At 35.2% G+C, this 20,153-nt stretch overlaps 1 protein-coding gene across 2 annotated transcripts in view; it reads right to left on the reverse strand.

Annotated features, from left to right (window-relative positions):
* Positions 1-20,153, reverse strand: part of LOC131045353 (tyrosyl-DNA phosphodiesterase 1) — a 264,425-nt gene that overhangs the window by 145,281 nt on the left and 98,991 nt on the right. For both annotated transcript variants that reach the window (XM_057978942.2, XM_057978941.2), the window contains exons 9-10: positions 15,480-15,614; positions 1,108-1,257 (exon numbers count right to left, since the gene is read on the reverse strand). In XM_057978942.2, coding sequence (XP_057834925.2) covers positions 1,108-1,257; positions 15,480-15,614 — 285 coding nt within the window. The remainder of the gene's footprint in view (positions 1-1,107; positions 1,258-15,479; positions 15,615-20,153) is intronic.

The following is a 20,153-nucleotide window of genomic DNA, read 5'->3' on the forward strand; positions in this document are numbered from 1 at the left end:
TGAGCTATACTCTAAGGAGGTGTCAAACAGAAGTTTCCTATGCCGCTGGGTCCTATACTTGACTGATCAATCAATATCAGCATGAAAACAAGTCCTTTTCAAAAATGCTATACAGCATGTAATGACAGTTTTGAGCTTTTTAACATTTGATTTCATGAAACTATACATGTTGTGTAATGAACTTTATATTTTGAGGTGAATACATCAGGAAACTTGTAATTGCAGCCTTTACATGGTGACCAATGTTTTATCAGACTTATGACAGCACTATAATATCAAATGCATGTTCTTGTTGTTGAGTTATATGTCCAAAAATTTCAGGTGTATTCTTACAACCGAGCATCAACAAACTCCAACATGTTGGGATGTTAATTTTGAGAATGTCAGGTAAATTCACGGGGAGGAAGTGCAGCCAAGATTGGTTGAGCTTTGATTGGACAAACCGCTGCTTCAACCAGGGAGTGACATAAATATCTCATTTGATATGATAGACCAAACGAAGCATAATTGTATTTTGATGTTTGGGACTTTGAGTTTATATTTTCAACTTTATATTTTGAACAATGAAATTGTAATCAGGAATTTTATAGCTGTTGTTATCTTATAGAATATACTCATACTGCCATTATACTGCTGTCATGATTAATTGTTGTTATACTTCTGCCATGATTAATTGCTGTTATACTGCTCACATGATTAATTGTTGTTATACTATTTTCTTAGTTTGTTTTCACGCCTGGAAGTGTTCCCAGGCATGGGGGACAGCTCACTGTCCCAGTATAGACCCAATAGTGGATTAGCGTTAGATAAAGACAGCAGTCTGCCTTAAATGAAAAACGATCATATGCAATAGCAGTCCAGATTACATGTAATGAAAAGTAAGCTGACAAATAACTCCAAATAAAGAACAACAACATGCAGTTTTAAGCATGCAAAAATCCCGTGTATACATGCACAAGTGAGCATGCAAATAAGCCAGCATGTTTTTCCTAGAATTCAAACTATTCAATAGTAAATTACTAAATTCGGATCTATAATAATTTTTAAAGAAAAATCATGAGCATGAATATTTAGGATTGAATATTGGATGATAATAGAGCAACTTACCTCAAGGGAACAGCAAACATCTTCAACAGATGGCCAGATTATTTGGATGCTTCCAGAACCTAAAGGTTGCTTATCAAAAGTGTATCCTGAGAACATTGATGAATTGAACTCTGCCATCCATTTCTCATCCAATGATCCAAGAGAAGAAAACTACAAATATATTCAAATTCAAATTGTCATTGCTAAAATTTTTTTCAATTTAAATTGAAAAGTATTGGAGAATCTCAAATTTAAAATTGACTATGGATGCTTCTCTAGGAGTTCATACAAAGTACTTTTTTGCAATAAGCATACATATTTACAACCCAAAACAGAAAATCCTGAAAATAAGGTATATGCAACTTCAAATTACTAGAGCATAGTTTTTAGCTTGGAATTTGATGGAAAATGAATTCCATAGGATTCCCTTTGCATAAGATTACATCATCTTACTTTTGGTAGCCTAATTTGGATTCATATTTTCTGGACCATGTTCTATACTTGTTTAATTGACCAAATTCAATTCAAAATCATTACTGTAATTAATATAAATAGATTATTGTATAATGTTATCATCTCTGAAATTATCCAAAAGGACATTGATGATATTGTTACTCCTATTAATGCATATACATGTTTCACAATCTACTTCATATGTCAAAAAAATTGTGCTGCATTTTCTCTTCATGTAGTCTTTCACAGTTGGCACACTCTAAAAGTCTAAACACCTTAAAGAGTCAATGGCTCCCATATTTCAATGTTTATCAAATCCAAGAAAACAGTGGAGATCTACTCAATATCTAGGCCCATTGCAAACAATTTCAATGTCTTTTTCCATCTACTACATTAATAAAAATCTTCATTCTTTATGAACATAAATAGGTGTAGTACACTGTAGTTGAGCACACAATAGAACAAATTGGATACTACATGAAGACACTCTTGAAGAATTAAGACAATAATGCTAAAAAATGTTAGTGAATTATATTCATGACACTAAATTATGGTTATCAATAGAGACATTATAATTGCCCATATGGCATGACATTTGTTGTTTAACATCAAAAGGTGACCATAGATTTTAAAATCTCCTCCGGATTTAACCCAAATTTTCACTTTTCCTTCTTAGATTTTTTGTCAAACAGTTTGCAGATTTGTGTATTGCATTTGGAAGGTTAACATGACTTACATCAATAATGTCTTTCTTATTTCCAGTTTGAGGCAACTAACTGATATATAATGTTTGTTGCATGTTTATGTATTCAATTCCATGAATGTAAAGCAATCTTTCCATTATGAAATCATTATTCATCAAACAAGTGCAGAGAGTTTCATGAAAAAGATAACAAAGCATTCTATATCATGAATACTCGGAACAATTCAGATTACAGAATAATGATATTTATTAGTTCAGACCTGCATACAATGCCCAGCAATGACTTCTAGAAAAGAATATGCACTGAAAACTCTTCAGACCTACTGACTATAATCTTCCCTATACTCGGACAGGTTCTGAAGGTGTAGAAACTCATGAATTGCCCAAAGCTTGTTGAAATCAAACCTCAATCTGCTCCAGCTGTTGCTATTCCAATCTGTCATGGAAAGGTGATTGAAATGTCTCTCCTCAAAGATTTGTCCAACTCACATGTCCACTACAGCTCTTATATTCAATTCCCTTATTTCTCACGCAGCAGCCAGAACTTATGTCAACTCTGGCAACCTTGTGAATCGCTCACGAAATGAACCAAAGAAATCCTATTCCCTCTGAGGTAGCTATGAACTTTTTTATGAACGCCACATTTGGTTCAAGGAAACAATGCAGCTACAATAGTGACTTCTCCAAAACAAACTCAAGTGGCAATCATTCCAACTGCAAGGAAGCCTCATGCAGAAATGTAGGAGTAAGCCTCACGCTACAGTCAGCAGTTATTGTCTCATGCCACGATGCAGAATAAATTTGTTGAGTAATATATCTTCAATCTATAATAGAACTGCCCAACATATCTAGCAATGATATTATACACCCGTGCCTCAGTTTTGAATAAAGTCGAAACTGTCTGAAGCAGTGTTAACCGGAAAAACATTTCCACCCTAAAGGCACATGTTTCAGAAACGGAAATGGTTTCAAGGACAGGGGGACGAGCGGAAACGTTTCCAAGCCATCCCCAATCAAGCAAAATTTTCGGAAACCATCTCGGAAACTCAGAAACAGTCAATGATGTCGTCGGAGACCATCGACCATCCCCTAGACGGCTGCGGACAACCAAGCCATCCCCTAACCGTCCCAGGGACGGACGACAGTTTCCAGCAGCAGGAAGCATTAAAAAACAAATTATTTTATAAAATCTATTTTTTATATTAAAACAGCAATATTTTTAATATCGAAGTGCAGCGATAATCAATGGAATTAATAATTTAATTATTAAATTATTAAATTAAATTTTAATATCGATATTAATCAATGGAAGCGATATGATACTTGATAGTGATACTTTTCATTGTTTCAATGAATTATATCTATGAATGTATGGAATTGAAATTTGAACTCTCATTCGATTCATATGATCATGATGCTATCCTATATTCTTATTCTATGATGATTCGATTTGATTCATTTGATGCTATGTTCTTAGTTCTATGATGATTCGATGAATGATCATTGATTCAATGATTTTAGATTTAGAATCTAGATTCTGATTTATAAATGTTATTATGTTGCTATGATGAATGTTTACTGTGTTACAATGTTACATAAATATATAATTTATGAAATATTTAAAATTTCAGATTTCCCTATATATATATAATGTCTCCTGCCATCCCCTTCTCCGGGAAAAAAAAAGCTTCCCGGAAATCCATTTCCCCATCCCCCTGTCCCCCCGTCCCGGAAACTCGGGGTAACATAGGTCTGAAGTGGTGTGATAGCTTCCATGGGTTTGATGGAAATAGCTGCGCCAAAACTAGGAGACTCCCTCAACCATAAATATTCTCACATCCATTTAGAAGTGATAATCGCTTCTCACAATATTCTGATTATGAAATCTTCAGTAAGAGCTGCACCAATGAATATAATTCACAATTTACCCAAAGGATTTATTCACGCCACCAAGAATGATAAGCACCTAAGTTTCTTAGCTTTTGCTGACCCAATATTTTAAATCTTGAGCCCAGCATATAAATAAATCTTTAAAGTCTCTGATTTGGAATATAAAATGTTCAAACCATAATATCACAAGCTGGGAAAATTAATTGCACTAAATGACCTTATTTTAGTATTTCCAAAGAATCTGTCGCGCAACTTAATCTTTCTTCACAAAGTAACGCCAAACTAATGAAAATATTCAATACAATATTAACTTAGCAACAAATATTATATTGAATTTCCATTTATTGCCAAGCTTATATAGAAGCTTATGTTGAGATCATTCATCATTCATGTTGTGTTTGTAACTACGTCAAGCCAATTGAATTGAGTGGCTTTGTCAGACGTTGCGTTGATATTGTTCATTAAAGAAATAACTTTCTTTGTTCCTTTAGCAATTGATTTCATGGAATCATGTGATGTTTATTTATCAATCCATTTCCTCTATTTACACTGATGTAGTGATCTGTGATTTAGCCACTAGATAACATCCATTAGTATTTTTCAGCTTAAACTTTATTTCTAGCTAATGAAATATCCTTATTCTCAAAATTGCAGTACTTCCGCAGAAGTATATAAACACACACACACATTTATATATATTATAACATTTCCTCTATTTACACTGATGTAGTAGTCTCTGATTTAGCCAATAGATAACCTCCATTAGTATTTTTCAATTTAAAATTTATTTCTAGCTGATGAAATATCCCTTCTCTCAAAAGTTGTGGAAATACAATATTTAAAAAAATACTGTTTGAATTTATTCCTGCAGCCAATAATAGTGAATAAAATATTTACAAAATATTTTGCAGATCATTACTCAAATAATATTTACTTAAATTCAACATAAAATGACAAAAACAAAATTTATATATCATGAGATGAAACCATAAGAGAGGAGTACATGAGTTTTCATGACTGCTGAGATTGAAGGATATTCTGTTTTGGAGTTTGCTAAATCAGCAACTAGCGATAAGTCAAATGAGGGTATGGAATTTGTTGATGACTCATCATCTGAGCAAAAATTTGTCATACCATCTACACAAAGAGTTTGCAAGACAACAATCAAAGAGGTAGCTAATTTTGAAGATGATATTGTTCCTACAAATGAAGACAGATCAGAAACTTTGCTGCATGGTGAGAAAAGTTGCTTTGTTGATTTAGAAGAGTTTGTTGAGTTTGCAGGTACAAAGTTGGGGCAGCAAGATAAATGGTTTAAACAAGAGGATGGAAAACACTTCCAATCCTATGATAGTTTACTCTTTGAAATGGATCTAGAATTACCTTTTGATAATCCACATTTTGTGATGAATGCTCAGACACTTCTTGATTCTATAACTTAGTGACAATAACAAGATACGGAATCCAGGTGAAGTTTCCAGGCATGAGATAGATACTATTACTGACACCAGATGTGGTTTTCAGCTTGTCAGTTTTTGGATATCGACTAATGGTGAACAATTTGATCATCTTTATGGTTATAGCTTAAGGTATGAAAGTAATGTTCCTAGCGAAGAAACCTCAAGCACCATTGGAAGATCTCTAGTTGAAGCTCACATGAATATTAGAGTAGCACAACATAAGCATGATGGAGCTACTTCTTTGTTGAGTATGTCTACAATAGATCAACAACACAAATTGTTAGAGATTAATGATGATAGAAGGAATATACCAAGGGGGATTAAGGATCAAAATTTCAATTTCAGTGCTGCTGCCATCTTTCCAATCAGCCATCACATGATTTTGTTTGTTTACTTACAAATAGATTGGCAAGTAGTTTTAATCAGGAAATGGAGCATTTGTCAGTTGGTAATTCTCAGGGATGGAGTTTTAGCCTTAACAAAAGTATTTTCAGTCATTAGAATGCTTGTACTTCTTGATAGTGCAAGAAGATTTAACTTTTGCAGCTGCTATTCTTTTAACAGGTTGCTAAACTTGATAAAATCGGATTATAAGTTGAAAATTTCTGACTTGAGCAACCACAAGTCTAATCCCTTTTTATTGGAGAATGTTGTAAAATGTTTTCAGCTGAAGAGAATGAATATTTCAGCCAACATAGTCTCAGTTTGGACGGAAAACCAAGTGATTTATGGCTGTCTAGATTTATTATCATCTAGCACACAAGCTGATTTCTGTCATATCACGGAAGGAATAGTCTACAACATCATTTATGAAGATCATCTTGCAAAGTATGTGTTGTGGATTTTAATAGTTCATCTTTGAGAAGAACATCGGATAGCAGATATAAACACAATTGTGACCATCATGCAGGACTTTTTATAGTGAAAGAAAGAATAATTGCACAAACTTCCAAGATTTTATTAGAGTGGTGCAATAGAAACATGGTACAGCAAAGCAGTTTTCTAGAGAGTTTACAGAATTCTTGCCAAAGATTGTTGCACTTTTAGCAAGAACAACAAAGGAGGTTGATTTTGAATGTGTAATGCGACATAGTACATCATAAAGGACTCACAAACCTCCTAGATTGATTTGGGATCTTGGTACTTGGTCCATTAAACATTATTAGAAAGTTCTAATGTTCTTGGAGAATGTCAACTTTATCGGATAGGAATTCCAACAATGGCAATGAGTTCTGGAGATCAATACCACTTAAATATCCAACTGTATTCAAAGAGTTATCATTGATTATTGAAGAGTATGAATTCCCTTACAACTCCCCAATCCATTGTCTAGCCAATTTGGCACCATTTGAAGGTTTTCAAAAAGAGCAGCACCACTCAATTTATAAATGACATGGTGTGACGGTTGGCTATCTAGGATTCATTCATTCATTGTAATTGTATCTCCAATATTGTTTTGTGCAATAATACAGAATTCTCTGGTTGTTATAGAGCATACAATCTTTGCTTGATCTCTTTTGTGTGATAAGCATTTTGCTTGCAAATGAACCTTGGCTCTTGTGGTTGATCATCAACTTCTACATGGTATTAGAGCGCAGTCTGAGCTCCTACAAAGTGAATTTTTTATTGCAGCCAATAATAGTGAATAAAACATTCACAAAATATTTTGTATTTCTCATAATATTTACTAAAACAAATTAAAACACAAAACCTAATTTTAAAAGATCTTTGATTTTTCCTTTTGATTCTACCAAGTTAATCAAACAGCTAGAAGCACCCTTATCCTTAATTATTCATTTACAAACTAATTGATGGGCCCACTAGAAAGTGGTGGACAGAAAACATAAACTACGATCTTTTAATATGTTGTGAACCCTTTTCATCTATTGTACTAGCCTTTTTCAAGTTGCTATCCTCCTCCTAAATGTCCCACACCCCTCATGGAATGACATGTCCTCCCCCTCTTAACCTTTTCAACCACATAAAAGAGTGGAGGCTACATTTGATCCATCTTATTCCATCACAACAATTGTCATCCCTCTTTGAACACCCATGTCATTCTTCTAGACTTGACACTGCCTTATATCAAGGTGTAGTTGGATTTTTTAAGAATCCTAATAGCAATATAAGTACTCAACAATTCACCTTTTTTCTTCTAAACCATCATTGGAGAGCTTTAAAATTGTATGGCCAACTTAGAAATTCGAATATGGTACAGCTAGTTTTGCCAAGGCTAACAATAAAATAAGAATAAATTTCAATATCCAAACTAGAATTATTTATTATATAGTTATTTTGAAATTTGCAGTAGACAATATCAGAACAAACTCCAATCTCAAATTTGCACTAATTTATTGCATAATAATTTTTGTAACCTATAGTTGGGACCTATAAAAAGCAATAATTCACTGTAAGCACAAATTTGACTCCTATATGAAACCAACCATGAGAACCTAAAGGTTTTAGTCTTCCAATTCCTAAACAAACGTAAAGGGTTTTCATCCTTAGGTTAAGGCTAAACCAAAGCTTTCCAAACAAGAGTTTGTAGAAATTGGTAAGAAAATAGTAACGAATAGAATGAATTCTTTTCCCAAAAATCATTTTTTAATCATTTTCCATCAAACCCTAAAAGTAATTAAAATTACTTTTAAATATATATTCACCTTTTTCCTCCAACTCAATTAATTACCATTTTAAAGAATTAAATATAATGTGTTTCAATTTTTAACTTTTTGACAGCTTAAATATTAGATCATTTAATAATTTAATTATTTTTCACACAACCACCAAAGTTACGGAAAATATTAAAAAAAGCCCAAATATGAATTTTGAATTTTTTACCACACCACGAACACCTTAAGTGCATAGGATATTAGTATTTATGAAGATTGGGACCTTCCCATGATGATATTTTCTAGGAAGTGTGGAATGTTCCAAGAACATCAAATCCACACATTGAAAGTGTCATTGTACTAATCTCGGCTCCAAGAACTCTTTGACACTGTCAAAATACCTTTTTGATCAAGCTGACACACTCCAAGAAGAGTTTCCAAAAATGTTGGAATGTACCTAAAAAGGGACACGACAGCTAAATTTTAGCCTCGGATTTTACTACTAGGAAGTTCTATGTATTCATGTTTGGGTGATCAATCCTTAAATCTGAAAATATTGATATACTCGACTCTTGATAGTTTGTTACTACATCTAGGGCAAAAACATAGTAGATATTTATATTCAATACAAACATCAAGGGATAATTTGTATAGTGCGCACACATGTAAATTGTATTTATTTTAGGCTCAGTTATGTCTTACGGAGCTTCCCCTTATAATTTCTAGAACAATTCTATCACACACTTTTCAATTTTGTGTTGTCATAAAAGAGATAAACGAAAACACTAACAAAGTGTCTACAAAGTCCTGCAACCTCATGCAATGCAGTTTATTCAAGATCAATACAAAATAAACTACTAAAGTCCTATTCTGAAAATAGAATGCTTGCACACAAAGCAACTTCTAAATACTAAATTGTCTAAAACCACATCTAAAACAAAGAATCTCCAAATAGATTTCAGCTGAAAACATCAACTATCAAAATGGACCTTCTAGAAATTCATCAAAGAATAGCCATATTTTAAAAATAACAGTAGCCAGAAATAGCAACTCTAAAACTTCAACTAGTAAGCCTACTAGAGCAACAACATCTTGTATACTTTCCATTTCCTAGAAGTTATCAATGAACTTTGAACCTATGCAATCTCTTCCAATAGAAGGGTACTCATTTGGATGACATGGACCTCTAAGATGTATTCATTCTCAGCCATCAATATGTCAATCTTAAATTGCCTCTTTTTTCCCCTCTAAAAATTCTTGGATATATCAAACAACTAATCAATATTTCCATGATTTAGAATTTGTCACTCTCTAAATTTCTCCTTTACTAACTTTTGGATCCCAAATCCATTGGTCCACTCCCTAGAAAGCATATCTCACTCTATGTAGTGCTTATAAGACTCACTATATTCCAACTATGAGTTGTGTCTATAGACCCAAATAATATTGCATACATCCACCTTCGTCAAACTATCAAAGGATCTAATTTTCACCAAAACATAGACCAAATACGACATCATAAGAAATTCCTTGGTTTCCTCACACTTCCACAACTATCTATTAATGTACTCATTAATCAAATGCCCCCAACAAAGTAGATTTTAGCTTTGCAAATGAAATTTATGATGTAAAACACCCAAGGCCAGAATGTTCTTACATATTTTTGTCCTATTGCTCAGTTGAGAAAAGTGATCATTGAAGAGAGTTCTTTATCTATGTTACCCGGGGATGCGTCCCCGGGCTAAAATCCCCCACCCCCATACCGGGGACGTTTCGGGGACTTGGGCACAGCCAGGGGACGTCCCCCTGCCATCCCCAAAATTGCAAAATATGTGGGAAACGTCCCAGAAACTTGGGGACGACAGTGATTCTCAAAGGGGATGTACCCCCATCCCCAATATGGTTGGGGGCATCCGTGACGTCCGCTAACCGTCCCGGGGACGGCCAGCCGTCCCCCTTTTCCCAGCACATTTAAAAGAAAAAACAAAGACTGAAATGCTCAAAAATAATGTTTTTTAATTTTATTATAAGTCTGTAAAACTGAATATTCACTAATATGACAGGTAAACATGTTTGAATTACTTCCAAAATCACTTAGAAATAATGAGCAGCAGCATGGTAATAAATTTCACAAACACTTAGAACTCGGTAGTGCGCACAAAAGTGGTTGCAGGTCTGCAATATTGGACTTTTCACTGATACGAAAGGTAAACCGGTCTGAATCATAGCCAAATACACTCAGAAATATGAATAACAGCTTTGTAATGAATTTCACAAACACCCAAAACTTTGTAGTGCATAAAGAGCGGCTGTAGGTCATAATAGTAATGGAAGACTAACAAAATATCCTAAAACCAGAAAGAAACAATGAACTACATGCAAACAAGTGCTGGCATATTGACAATGAATTTTCAATTATGAAAGCATATTGAGTATTGACAATGAATTCTGAATTATGAATGCATATTGAGTATTGACAATGAATTTTGAACACAAATGTCAAATGTGGTATGTTAAAGTTCTATAATGTACGTATACCTGCTTTATTCATGTTTTCATATGAATATAATGTGTATATACATTTTTTATCTATTTTTCATATCAACATTTAAAATTTCCCTATATATTTTAAATTTTCTTTATATTTTTTATATAGCCGTCCCTTGCTGTCCCCATCCCGGAAACTTGGGGTAACATAGTTCTTTATTGAAATTATTTCACTAACCTTTGGCAAACAATTGGGCCTCTTTGTCTCTTTTGTTCAATGTTTTCCTACTTGATTTTCAAATTCATGGAGGATTTTGTTCCATGCATTTTCGAATTTATCCATATTTATTTATGAGATAAATATTCCCATGGAATCTGCATCAAATTTACCAATGATATTGTTAAATTCTATGCTGATTTCCCTCTTCACAAGGTCGAAGTCTTTGGCACAAGAACATGCCAACTCATGGCCTTGAGATATAATAGAAAATGAACTTTTAGAAAACACAAGATAATTGGTTTAGCAATGAAACAATTTAATTATTTGTTTGTGAACATTGCAAAAACAATAAAAAAACTAGAAAAGCAATATCAAGAATACACAACATAAACATTACGTGGGAAAAACCTTCAGGTCAAAAACCCCACAAAAACATCATCCTTTTCATTGAGAAAGTTCACATTGTCTGACCAACAAACTCTAGGCCTTGGCTTCCAATCTCTCCTCTCCTCCTTCCAAATGCAGGAACTTCTTTGCCTTGAGAACATTCTTCTTGAATTGCTTTAGTTCTTTCGGATCCGTAGGTTCAGTCAGATCCTTGTCTTCCACACACTATAACAGCTCTAATTCTTCAAGAGCAAGGAGGACACGAACCTTCCATGATGTAAAATTGAGGGCACCTTCAAGTCTGTCCTCTCCTTTCAGACCTGTAACCATCTTGCAAAACTAAAACAGCAAACTGAAAGTGAAGGACAACTAATAATCTGATTATTTAGAATGAACCTAGAGCTCTGATACCATGTTAGTTTTAGGCAATCAGATGTTAATTTAAGCAATTAGATTATAATCAGACTGTGAATGAACAGTAACAGCAATAAAACACAAGACAAAAGACACCAATACCCTGGGAGAACCTCCCTCTTGGAGGTGAAAAACCCAGCCTCAAATACAATATGTATTATCTCAAATGTAGGCAATTACAAAGCAATAAACTTATCTCATATTGCTGTTAAATATATCAATGAAGATTGTAGCCCCTTATCAACAGCAGATGGCTCAGAGAATCAGCAGCAGATGTCTAAGATCAGATTCGCACAATAGGAGTCCTTATCAAATTCGCATGAGGATCTTTGACAACTTCGCCACACACAATCAACCTTGATGAGTTCGCACAATAGCCTTGTATAGATTCGCATGAGTGAAGGAGAGATCGCTGCTTGGAGAGCAGATAACATTTGCATGAGATGATGATTGTGTAATGACTTCATTTGCTGTTATATTTATATCCCATCTTTGGCACCAGCCCTCAAGTCGGCTTGCATTTAGTTAATTGATTTATTTTCATTTATTGCCTTCACGTTACAAGTTTGGGTCCAGCCCAAAGTTACAATTAGTTTCCTCCACGTTACATGTTTGGGTCCAGCCCAAGAAAATTCAATTTACATAAGAGATAATACATTTGCATTTAGAATGCAATAATCAGGTATCCGAGCTAGCTATTATTTTCAACAATTTTGTTCCATGCATTTTCAAATTTATCCATATTTATTTATGAGATAAATATTCCCATGGAATCTGCATTAAATTTACCAATGATATTGTTATATTCTAGGCTGATTGCCCTCTTCACAAGGTCGAAGTCTTTGGCACAAGCACATGCCAACTCATGGCCTTGAGATATAGTAGAAAATGAACTTTTAGAAAACACAAGATAATTGGTTTAGCAATGAAACAATTTAATTATTTTTTTGTGAACATTGCAAAAGCAATATCAAGAATGCACAAAACATAAACATTACATGGGAAAAACCTTCAGGTCAAAAACCCCACAAAAACATCATCCTTTTCATTGAGAAAGTTCACATTGTCTGACCAACAAACTCTAGGACTTGGCTTCCAATCTCTCCTCTCCTCCTTCCAAATGCAGGCCTCAACTTCCTCTTGCATATTTTTGTCAAATACCATACCATAAATTCAATTATATATTTTTCCACACTCAAAATTTCTTTAAATATAGGCTAATGCAACCCCCTGCTATAGTTTGGTGGTTATACCTTTTCATCAAGATATATATTTAATAACTAATATAATAATCTTTTATATTAAGTTATTAATTAATTGATCCACTCATGTTTAAGTAAGGGTTATAATTCTGTAATATACAAGACTGAAACTTATATCAAGAAGGCCTTATTAATATTGTTGGGACCAGTTTAAATAAGTGTGGCCCCTAATAAACATTCTGCTCTAATAGGAACCCAAAGACTTGCAAGGGACATTCCCTACACAATATACAAATCATTCAACATCTCCAATTTTGTTAAAAATGTCCCCAAATGCAGCGAGATATGCCAAGTTCTTATGGATGTCTAAAAGTAGTACATGAATGTCCATCATTTTCGTTTTTAGGAGGGAGAATGACTGGGAGATTTTTTTGTCCCCGTCTCAAATCCCTACAAATTCTAGGAATATTTCCCAAAAGGATGGTTCAATGTGAAGTCCTAGAGCAATAGAAACTGCTTCCATATGATACTTCGACTATTTGAATGGAATACCTCTACAAACAATAGATTTGTGTTCCATTTGCACTGCCTTTCAAAACTTGAGCCAAGCATTTCCTCAAATACTGTGTACAAGACAACCATCTCCTCCAATTCTATGTATGATGCATGTTAAAGTTAAACCATAGATCGGAAAATCACCCAAGACTCGCCAAACCCGGCGAGTCCAAGTACGATTTATGCCCCCCGAGTCTAGAGAACTCGGACTCGGACTCGTCCGAGTCCGAGGGGCGAACTCACCAGACTCACCGAGTTGGCGAGTTTGGCCTAAAATCGCCAAACTCGGCGAGTCTAGTGCTTGAAACTCGGCTGCCGGCTGGGTTAAATAAAATGACAAAAAAAAACATTTTAAAAAGTTTTTTTAAATGAATGATCTCGTCTTTGTTCACTACAACCTCTGCCTGAGAATGAGAAAAATTAGGTTACAACATGTCAGCCAATAGAAAAATAACACCAGACGCCTTTATTAAATAATAAAAGTCTTTTACGCCTCGCGGGGCGTTGTCTCTGCTTGAAAATGAGAAAAAATAGGGTTACAACATGTCAGCCAATAGAAAAATAACACCCGGCGCCTTTATTAAATAATAAAAGTCTTTTTGGCCTCACGGGGCGCTGCCCCTCGACCCCTCCCTGTATCGCGATAGGGAGCGCACAAGGGGCGTTGCCCCCAAACCCCCGTCAAAAAATATGGGGGGAAACTGCATCAATAGAAGTAGGGAAAATTTAACCTCCGAGTCTGACACTGATTGGATCGACCAGGTAGATATAGAGGCTGAGACTGTAGCCATGGCAGAGGAGGAGCGGAGAGCACGAGCAGAGACCGGAGATTCAAAGGCAGATAGTGACACAGATGTTCCTGATGTTGGTAAGCATGGCATCGTGTCACGGGGAGCAGCTACGGTTGTCGAATCATCCAAGACCTACCTTAGACGCCTTCGCAGGGGGTCAGGGCCGAAGTCGGAGGGTGCAGGCTCCTCTGAGCCATAGGCTTGTAGTTGTATTTACCTTTGGTATTTGTATGCAGCATTTGATGATGATCATATGATGACATGGATTTTATATTCCATGAGTTTTGTAATATCGTATACATTTGACAATATTTATATATCTATGTTTGTTATTTCCTTCAACTACAATTTGCGTTTATGCTTATGTGATTGATGTATACTTGTGTATGTAATCAAATGAGCCGAGTTTGATGATGTTATTGTATCCTTAAGGTGTATTCAATAAAGGGTGTATGAAACAAGTTTTAAATCTTTAAAAATCTCTAAATTTCTTGAGTTTTTCACTTTCCCGAGTCCAGCCTAGTCTAAAGCCGAGTCTGACTCTGAGTCCCGAGTCCAAGTCCCGAGTCCGAGTCCGGGTCGGCCTTGCCGAGTCCGAGCCGAGTCCGAGTCCCGTTTCTATGTGTTAAACACAATTCATATTAACAGTTTCTCACAAATACTTTTCACTATTTTTCATAAGTACACTATTTTGTTGTGTATTCATAGGGCAAAGTAAAACTAAACATTTTTCAATGAGCAATTACAATTTACTCCTTGAAATATGAATTGCCCATATAACAGTGGCAATGGGCATTCTAGATATATGTGACAAAACTAGATGATTGAAAAATCAATAACATGCCAGTCCCACAAATCTAAGTTTATAAAGCTGCATGATGTTCCATAAACCAACTTATAGCACAATATCCCTTGGCTATTTCTATGGGTTCCTTATCACCTTTCTTCAATTTAATGCATACATGAATTAGCTTGCTTTGTTACAATGTTATCTAATACATAGATTTGCATCATTGTCTTTCTTTATTCATCCTCCATTTGACACCAAACAAGTGCTCCATCAATGACATCCCTTAGTGTATTTTGTAATATAATGTAGCTATCTCTAACTGTGTCAACTATATATGCAAATAAATCATCTCAATGAAAAACAAAATAAAATTGAATCAATCATTCCCTAATATTTCATCTTAAAAGATAAACTAAGTATAGCTTCTACCTGATAGACAAGAGGGGAACCCTGGAATTCTTTTTCAAAAAATTGCTCTTGCAGGATTGTTCGTATCTTCATATGCCCCCACTTTTTCATCTTAGGACCTTGATGATACCCTGGAACAGATGCTACCAAACGGACCTGAAATAATAGCCAAAAGATACAAATAATTTACCCAAACATTTCAAAGCACACAATTACTTCAGAATATATATCTAATCCTATTCTATGTAGCTTCAGCAAAGTGTACATTAAAAAAATAAGAAATGCAATCAATACCATTCTCAAGTCATACCAAACCAATGGAAGCATTGATAACAGAGAAAACATCACAACAATAAATGCAATTTAAAAATTAAAACTAACAAGATTTCTCAAAAGATTATTGAAGTGGTACTTGAGGTTATGCTTCATGAAACATGAACATCATTTATGTAATAGATACCTACGAACATAATAAGAAGCATGCCCCTTGATCTAAAACATTTATATGAATTCTCCAATTTTAAAGTTTTCAGGGCAACGTTTTAGTTTAAATTTTAGCAATGTCAACTTGTCCCCATCACTAGCAGACTTTTTCGACAGCTCTATATGCTTTGCACTTTAGGTACTTGATTTTTTCTACTAATTTAAATCATCCATCATCTCATCATCAAATCCAGAAATATTTGAAGAGTCTTTCAAAAATTTGCTGCTTTGGAAACATTGGAACAAATGGTCACAATTTGCATATTCACTGTTGGTGTAGGTTTTTATCATTTTAATTAGTTTATCATGTACTTCCCTACACCTAGTTTAGCATGCCTAGGCTAGGTAAAATGAGTCACAGGGTGAGAGATTTTACACTCTTCCATGAGAGTTACCCTTTCCTCTTTTGGAGATTTGGGAGTTACACTTTCTATTGGATAAGGTATGCACCTCCTTTCACCTTGCATTTTTCATAAATGTATTGGCAACTTGATTAATGAAATGGCCTTATTCTACCTAATTGATTTTCGATTCTTCAATATAAATAATGTTTTACTTATTTTCTAGGTATTAGGTCTTGGTTTTCTTTGTTTATAGAAAAACATAGCACGGTATCAAAGCCATACTGTCCTAGTTTAGTTCATATTCTATGTCAAGAGAACTAGGGCTAGGAGTATTTTTAGCAGAGATGATTACTGTTGAATGGTAATATTTTTGACCTCACCATTGTGTCAAAAAGGTTCAAAATAGTAAGGATAGCCTTTTGTTTTGTCCAAATTGCACGTCAAGAAACCAGCTAACATAGGATTCAAATGCACATTTATGATCTCTTTTTGCTAATTCAGCAAAATTCAACCCCAGTATCAGCCATTCATTCACTCAAAATCAATCACTTTGCCTAGACATCCGATCATCCTTTCCTAGTGAGGCATGGATTGAGAAAGATTCTAGGCTACTGTGTAGCATGTATTGTATAAGATCCAGGTCATTTGAAGGTTTCAGCATATCCTACAATGTTACTAGTGATGTTGGTTCAGATGGATACCAGTTGGATGTTCGTACTCAACCGTGGCAGAGGAGTGTTTATGAAGACATCAGTGTTGGTGAGTTTGGGAGTGACTCATTCACTGAGGCAACCACCCATGAGGAGCACAATGATCATATTTTTTCTTAACGAAGCAATGAGTGCTTTGGCACATGGGATCCTGGTTTGTTGGCACCTATGTATAATGAGGATCCTACACAAGATGAATTTCCTTTTGATTGTGATGATGTTCTGGTTTTTTAGCATAATGCATGCAAGGAAGATGGCATTGATGATTTTGATGATGATCTTGAAACAAAAACTGATTTATCATTGCTTGGAGTTGATTCTAAGCAAAGCCTTCGTGAGATTGTTGATCCACATCTTGTTGTTGAGTATCTTCATAGCAGAGAGGCATAGGAGATTAGGGACAGCCTAGAAGACTTTCGTGCCAAGTTGGGAGATGAAGCAACTATTGGTTGTAGCGTTGCACATGGTGAAAATAGAAAGGGGTGGGATCCAGGACTTAAGATGGAGTGTGGTTTCCAGCTTGGTGTTGATCTTAGTTCACATTATGTGGTAATTGGTTACCCTCCTAGTAGACCACTGGATATGAAATGTGCTAAGGAGACAAACGAATATTGCATGGTAAGTGTTATGACACTAGGAGATCCAATACCTTCATGGAATGAATTGATTCATAGAGACTTCTTCATTTCTGATTCTGAATGGTTTCTAATCAATGTTTTCGAGCTCGCTGGGATTTTCAGAACAGCAACAAGGAAAGGTGGTTACAAGTTGATATTTATGTAGCACTAGAGAAAGAAGGATTTAAACATGACATCTACATGTTTGAAAATCCATCCTTTGGATTGAGCGATGTTATATATTATACTACTCTTTCTTTGGAAAATGGTTTTGAAGATAACAATTGCTCCTTGCACTTCAGTTGTTGATGCTTTCATGGATGGGTTACAAGAGATTACCAAAAAGGTCATGAACTTCCATGTTGAGTATGGCATTTTTTTTTTTATGGCACTTGGAGTTATGATGTGTATCTTTCTAGATATGTTGAAAATCGTTCTTGGTTGGTTATCTATGCTTGGGATCTTCAACAAGGTTTGATGAAGCTTATTAGGAATTATAAGAATACTTTTTGGAGGGATAAGGATCAAGCTTTCAGTGTTAATAACAATGTTCTTTTTTTTACCAGCCATTATGTGATTCCATTGGTTCATCTACAGGTGGAATTGAGAGAGATTCTAAATTTCTAAGTAATGATTGGAGCATTGATCAAATGGATACTCTTGAGACTGTTCTTTGGCAAAGAATAACTTAGATTTTCCGTTGTGAGCTTGCTGATTGGTTGCAGGTCAGTCACTTCACTACATGGTTTGTTCTCATTCAGGGGAGCTAACACATTATTCTTGGTCAAGGAAGTGAGAGTTTTCAGGTGAAGATTTCTCGGAAGTACTTTCCAGCCACTTCTAAGGCATTTTTGAGCATTGCGACACTCAACTTTCATGCTAATACTGGAGATTCCATTGGTGCAGCTATTGTCCTTGGTGTAGAGTGTTGTACCTGTTGAAATCAGATTGTACTTCACTGATTTCATTCATGAAGAGAAGTGATTATTGTTTACATCGGACCTTCCAAACTCAGAGAGTTCATCTTATGAAGGTTTATGATGTAAACTTGGGTAGTTTACTTTCAATGTTGGCTCCAATCAACGAGTTTCCGCATGCTTTGCTTCATCATTCAATTCTTGACCAGTAGATGTGTTGGATATTTCCTTCAAAACAGCAGTTGAGTACTTTATGGTTGAGGCTGGTTGGTAGAGATGATTTGATCATAGGAGATGACTTTTCAGCTACTTCCTTACTCATGATTCCTATGTATTCAGTGAGATTTCAGATTATTTATAGCTGTCTTAGTTTTTTCACATTGTTTATGGTGACTTCAGTCTTAAGGCAGTTTGATTTTGAGCACTTGTAGGCTTTTGTGCATCCAGTTGTGGGAGGTCCTCTATGTATAATTCAGTTAATTTCCACTTCCAGTTGGGAGAGTTTTGGTCACTGTTGTCGTTTCATGGTGTTAGTATGCATGCTTCTAGATGATGATTGGTTGATTGCAGCGCATTGGGTTTATTGGTGTACTCAAGTTTCTTACCCTGACACTTGCAAGTTAAGTGTCGGTGATATGATTCCAATTGTTAACCACAGAGGCACTACTTGGTTAGCTAAATTTAAGTTTGGTTATGCTGACTTCTTCTATCCAAGTCCCTCGACAGTGATAGATCAGTTTCTTGTTTGGAACTTCATAAGGGGAGATGATAAAATTTATACTTCATAGTTGAGTGGATTGTTTCTTCTGCTGCCTAGGATCAAGTTTGGCAATGAGATTGTTGATGTGATCCTCTCTATAATGCTTTGGCAAGACATATTTCATGGTATTGATTTCAGCCCTCTCAGCTATTTCAGTATGAATGTTGATGATGATTACTTTTTGAAGTTCCAGAAGAGGAAAGTGCACTTTGGGCACAATGGTTTGTCGGTTATGATCAAAGTAGCACAGCGTCAACATGGTGGTTGCTTTTTGAGGTTGATTTGAAACCCTAGGATCTCATGGGTTTACAATTCAACAGTTTGAGATGAGGGAGCGAGTGTTGGCTTAGTGGAGTTTATCCTTATGGTATTTCAAATTCATTCTTTCAAAGAGCAATTTCTTGAAGAGATGACTAAGTTCATGCAGTATTTAATTGCACTTCTTATAGAAGGTTTTCAGGAGGACTCTAGTTTGTTAACCTTGTAGGACAATGTCTTCAATAGATGGTGTTGCAGATCTCTTAGGCTTACATGGGACCCTAGGATCACTCTTACTTTCAGTTTAGGTCAATCAAAGATTCTTGGATTGTTTTGGCATTGCTTGACGACAAGAAATCTTTGGGAAGGGCAAACTCTAATGCCCCTTTTATTGGGTTCTCTTGTAGTGCACCTAATGATGACTTTCAAGGGTAGCGTCAACCAATTCTAAGGAGTATTTTGATGTTGCCAGTGAATTTAGATGGATTAAGGTCTATTGGCAGAGTTTTCGCTGACTTTCTATTTTTAGCATATTACTATTTATATTGTGTTATTTCTATAACTAGTCTCAATCTTAGTTTCCCCTCAGCTACAGAGTGCAAATTC

The sequence above is a fragment of the Cryptomeria japonica genome, chromosome 8 (assembly GCF_030272615.1).
Source record: "Cryptomeria japonica chromosome 8, Sugi_1.0, whole genome shotgun sequence".
Classification (NCBI taxonomy): domain Eukaryota; kingdom Viridiplantae; phylum Streptophyta; class Pinopsida; order Cupressales; family Cupressaceae; genus Cryptomeria; species Cryptomeria japonica.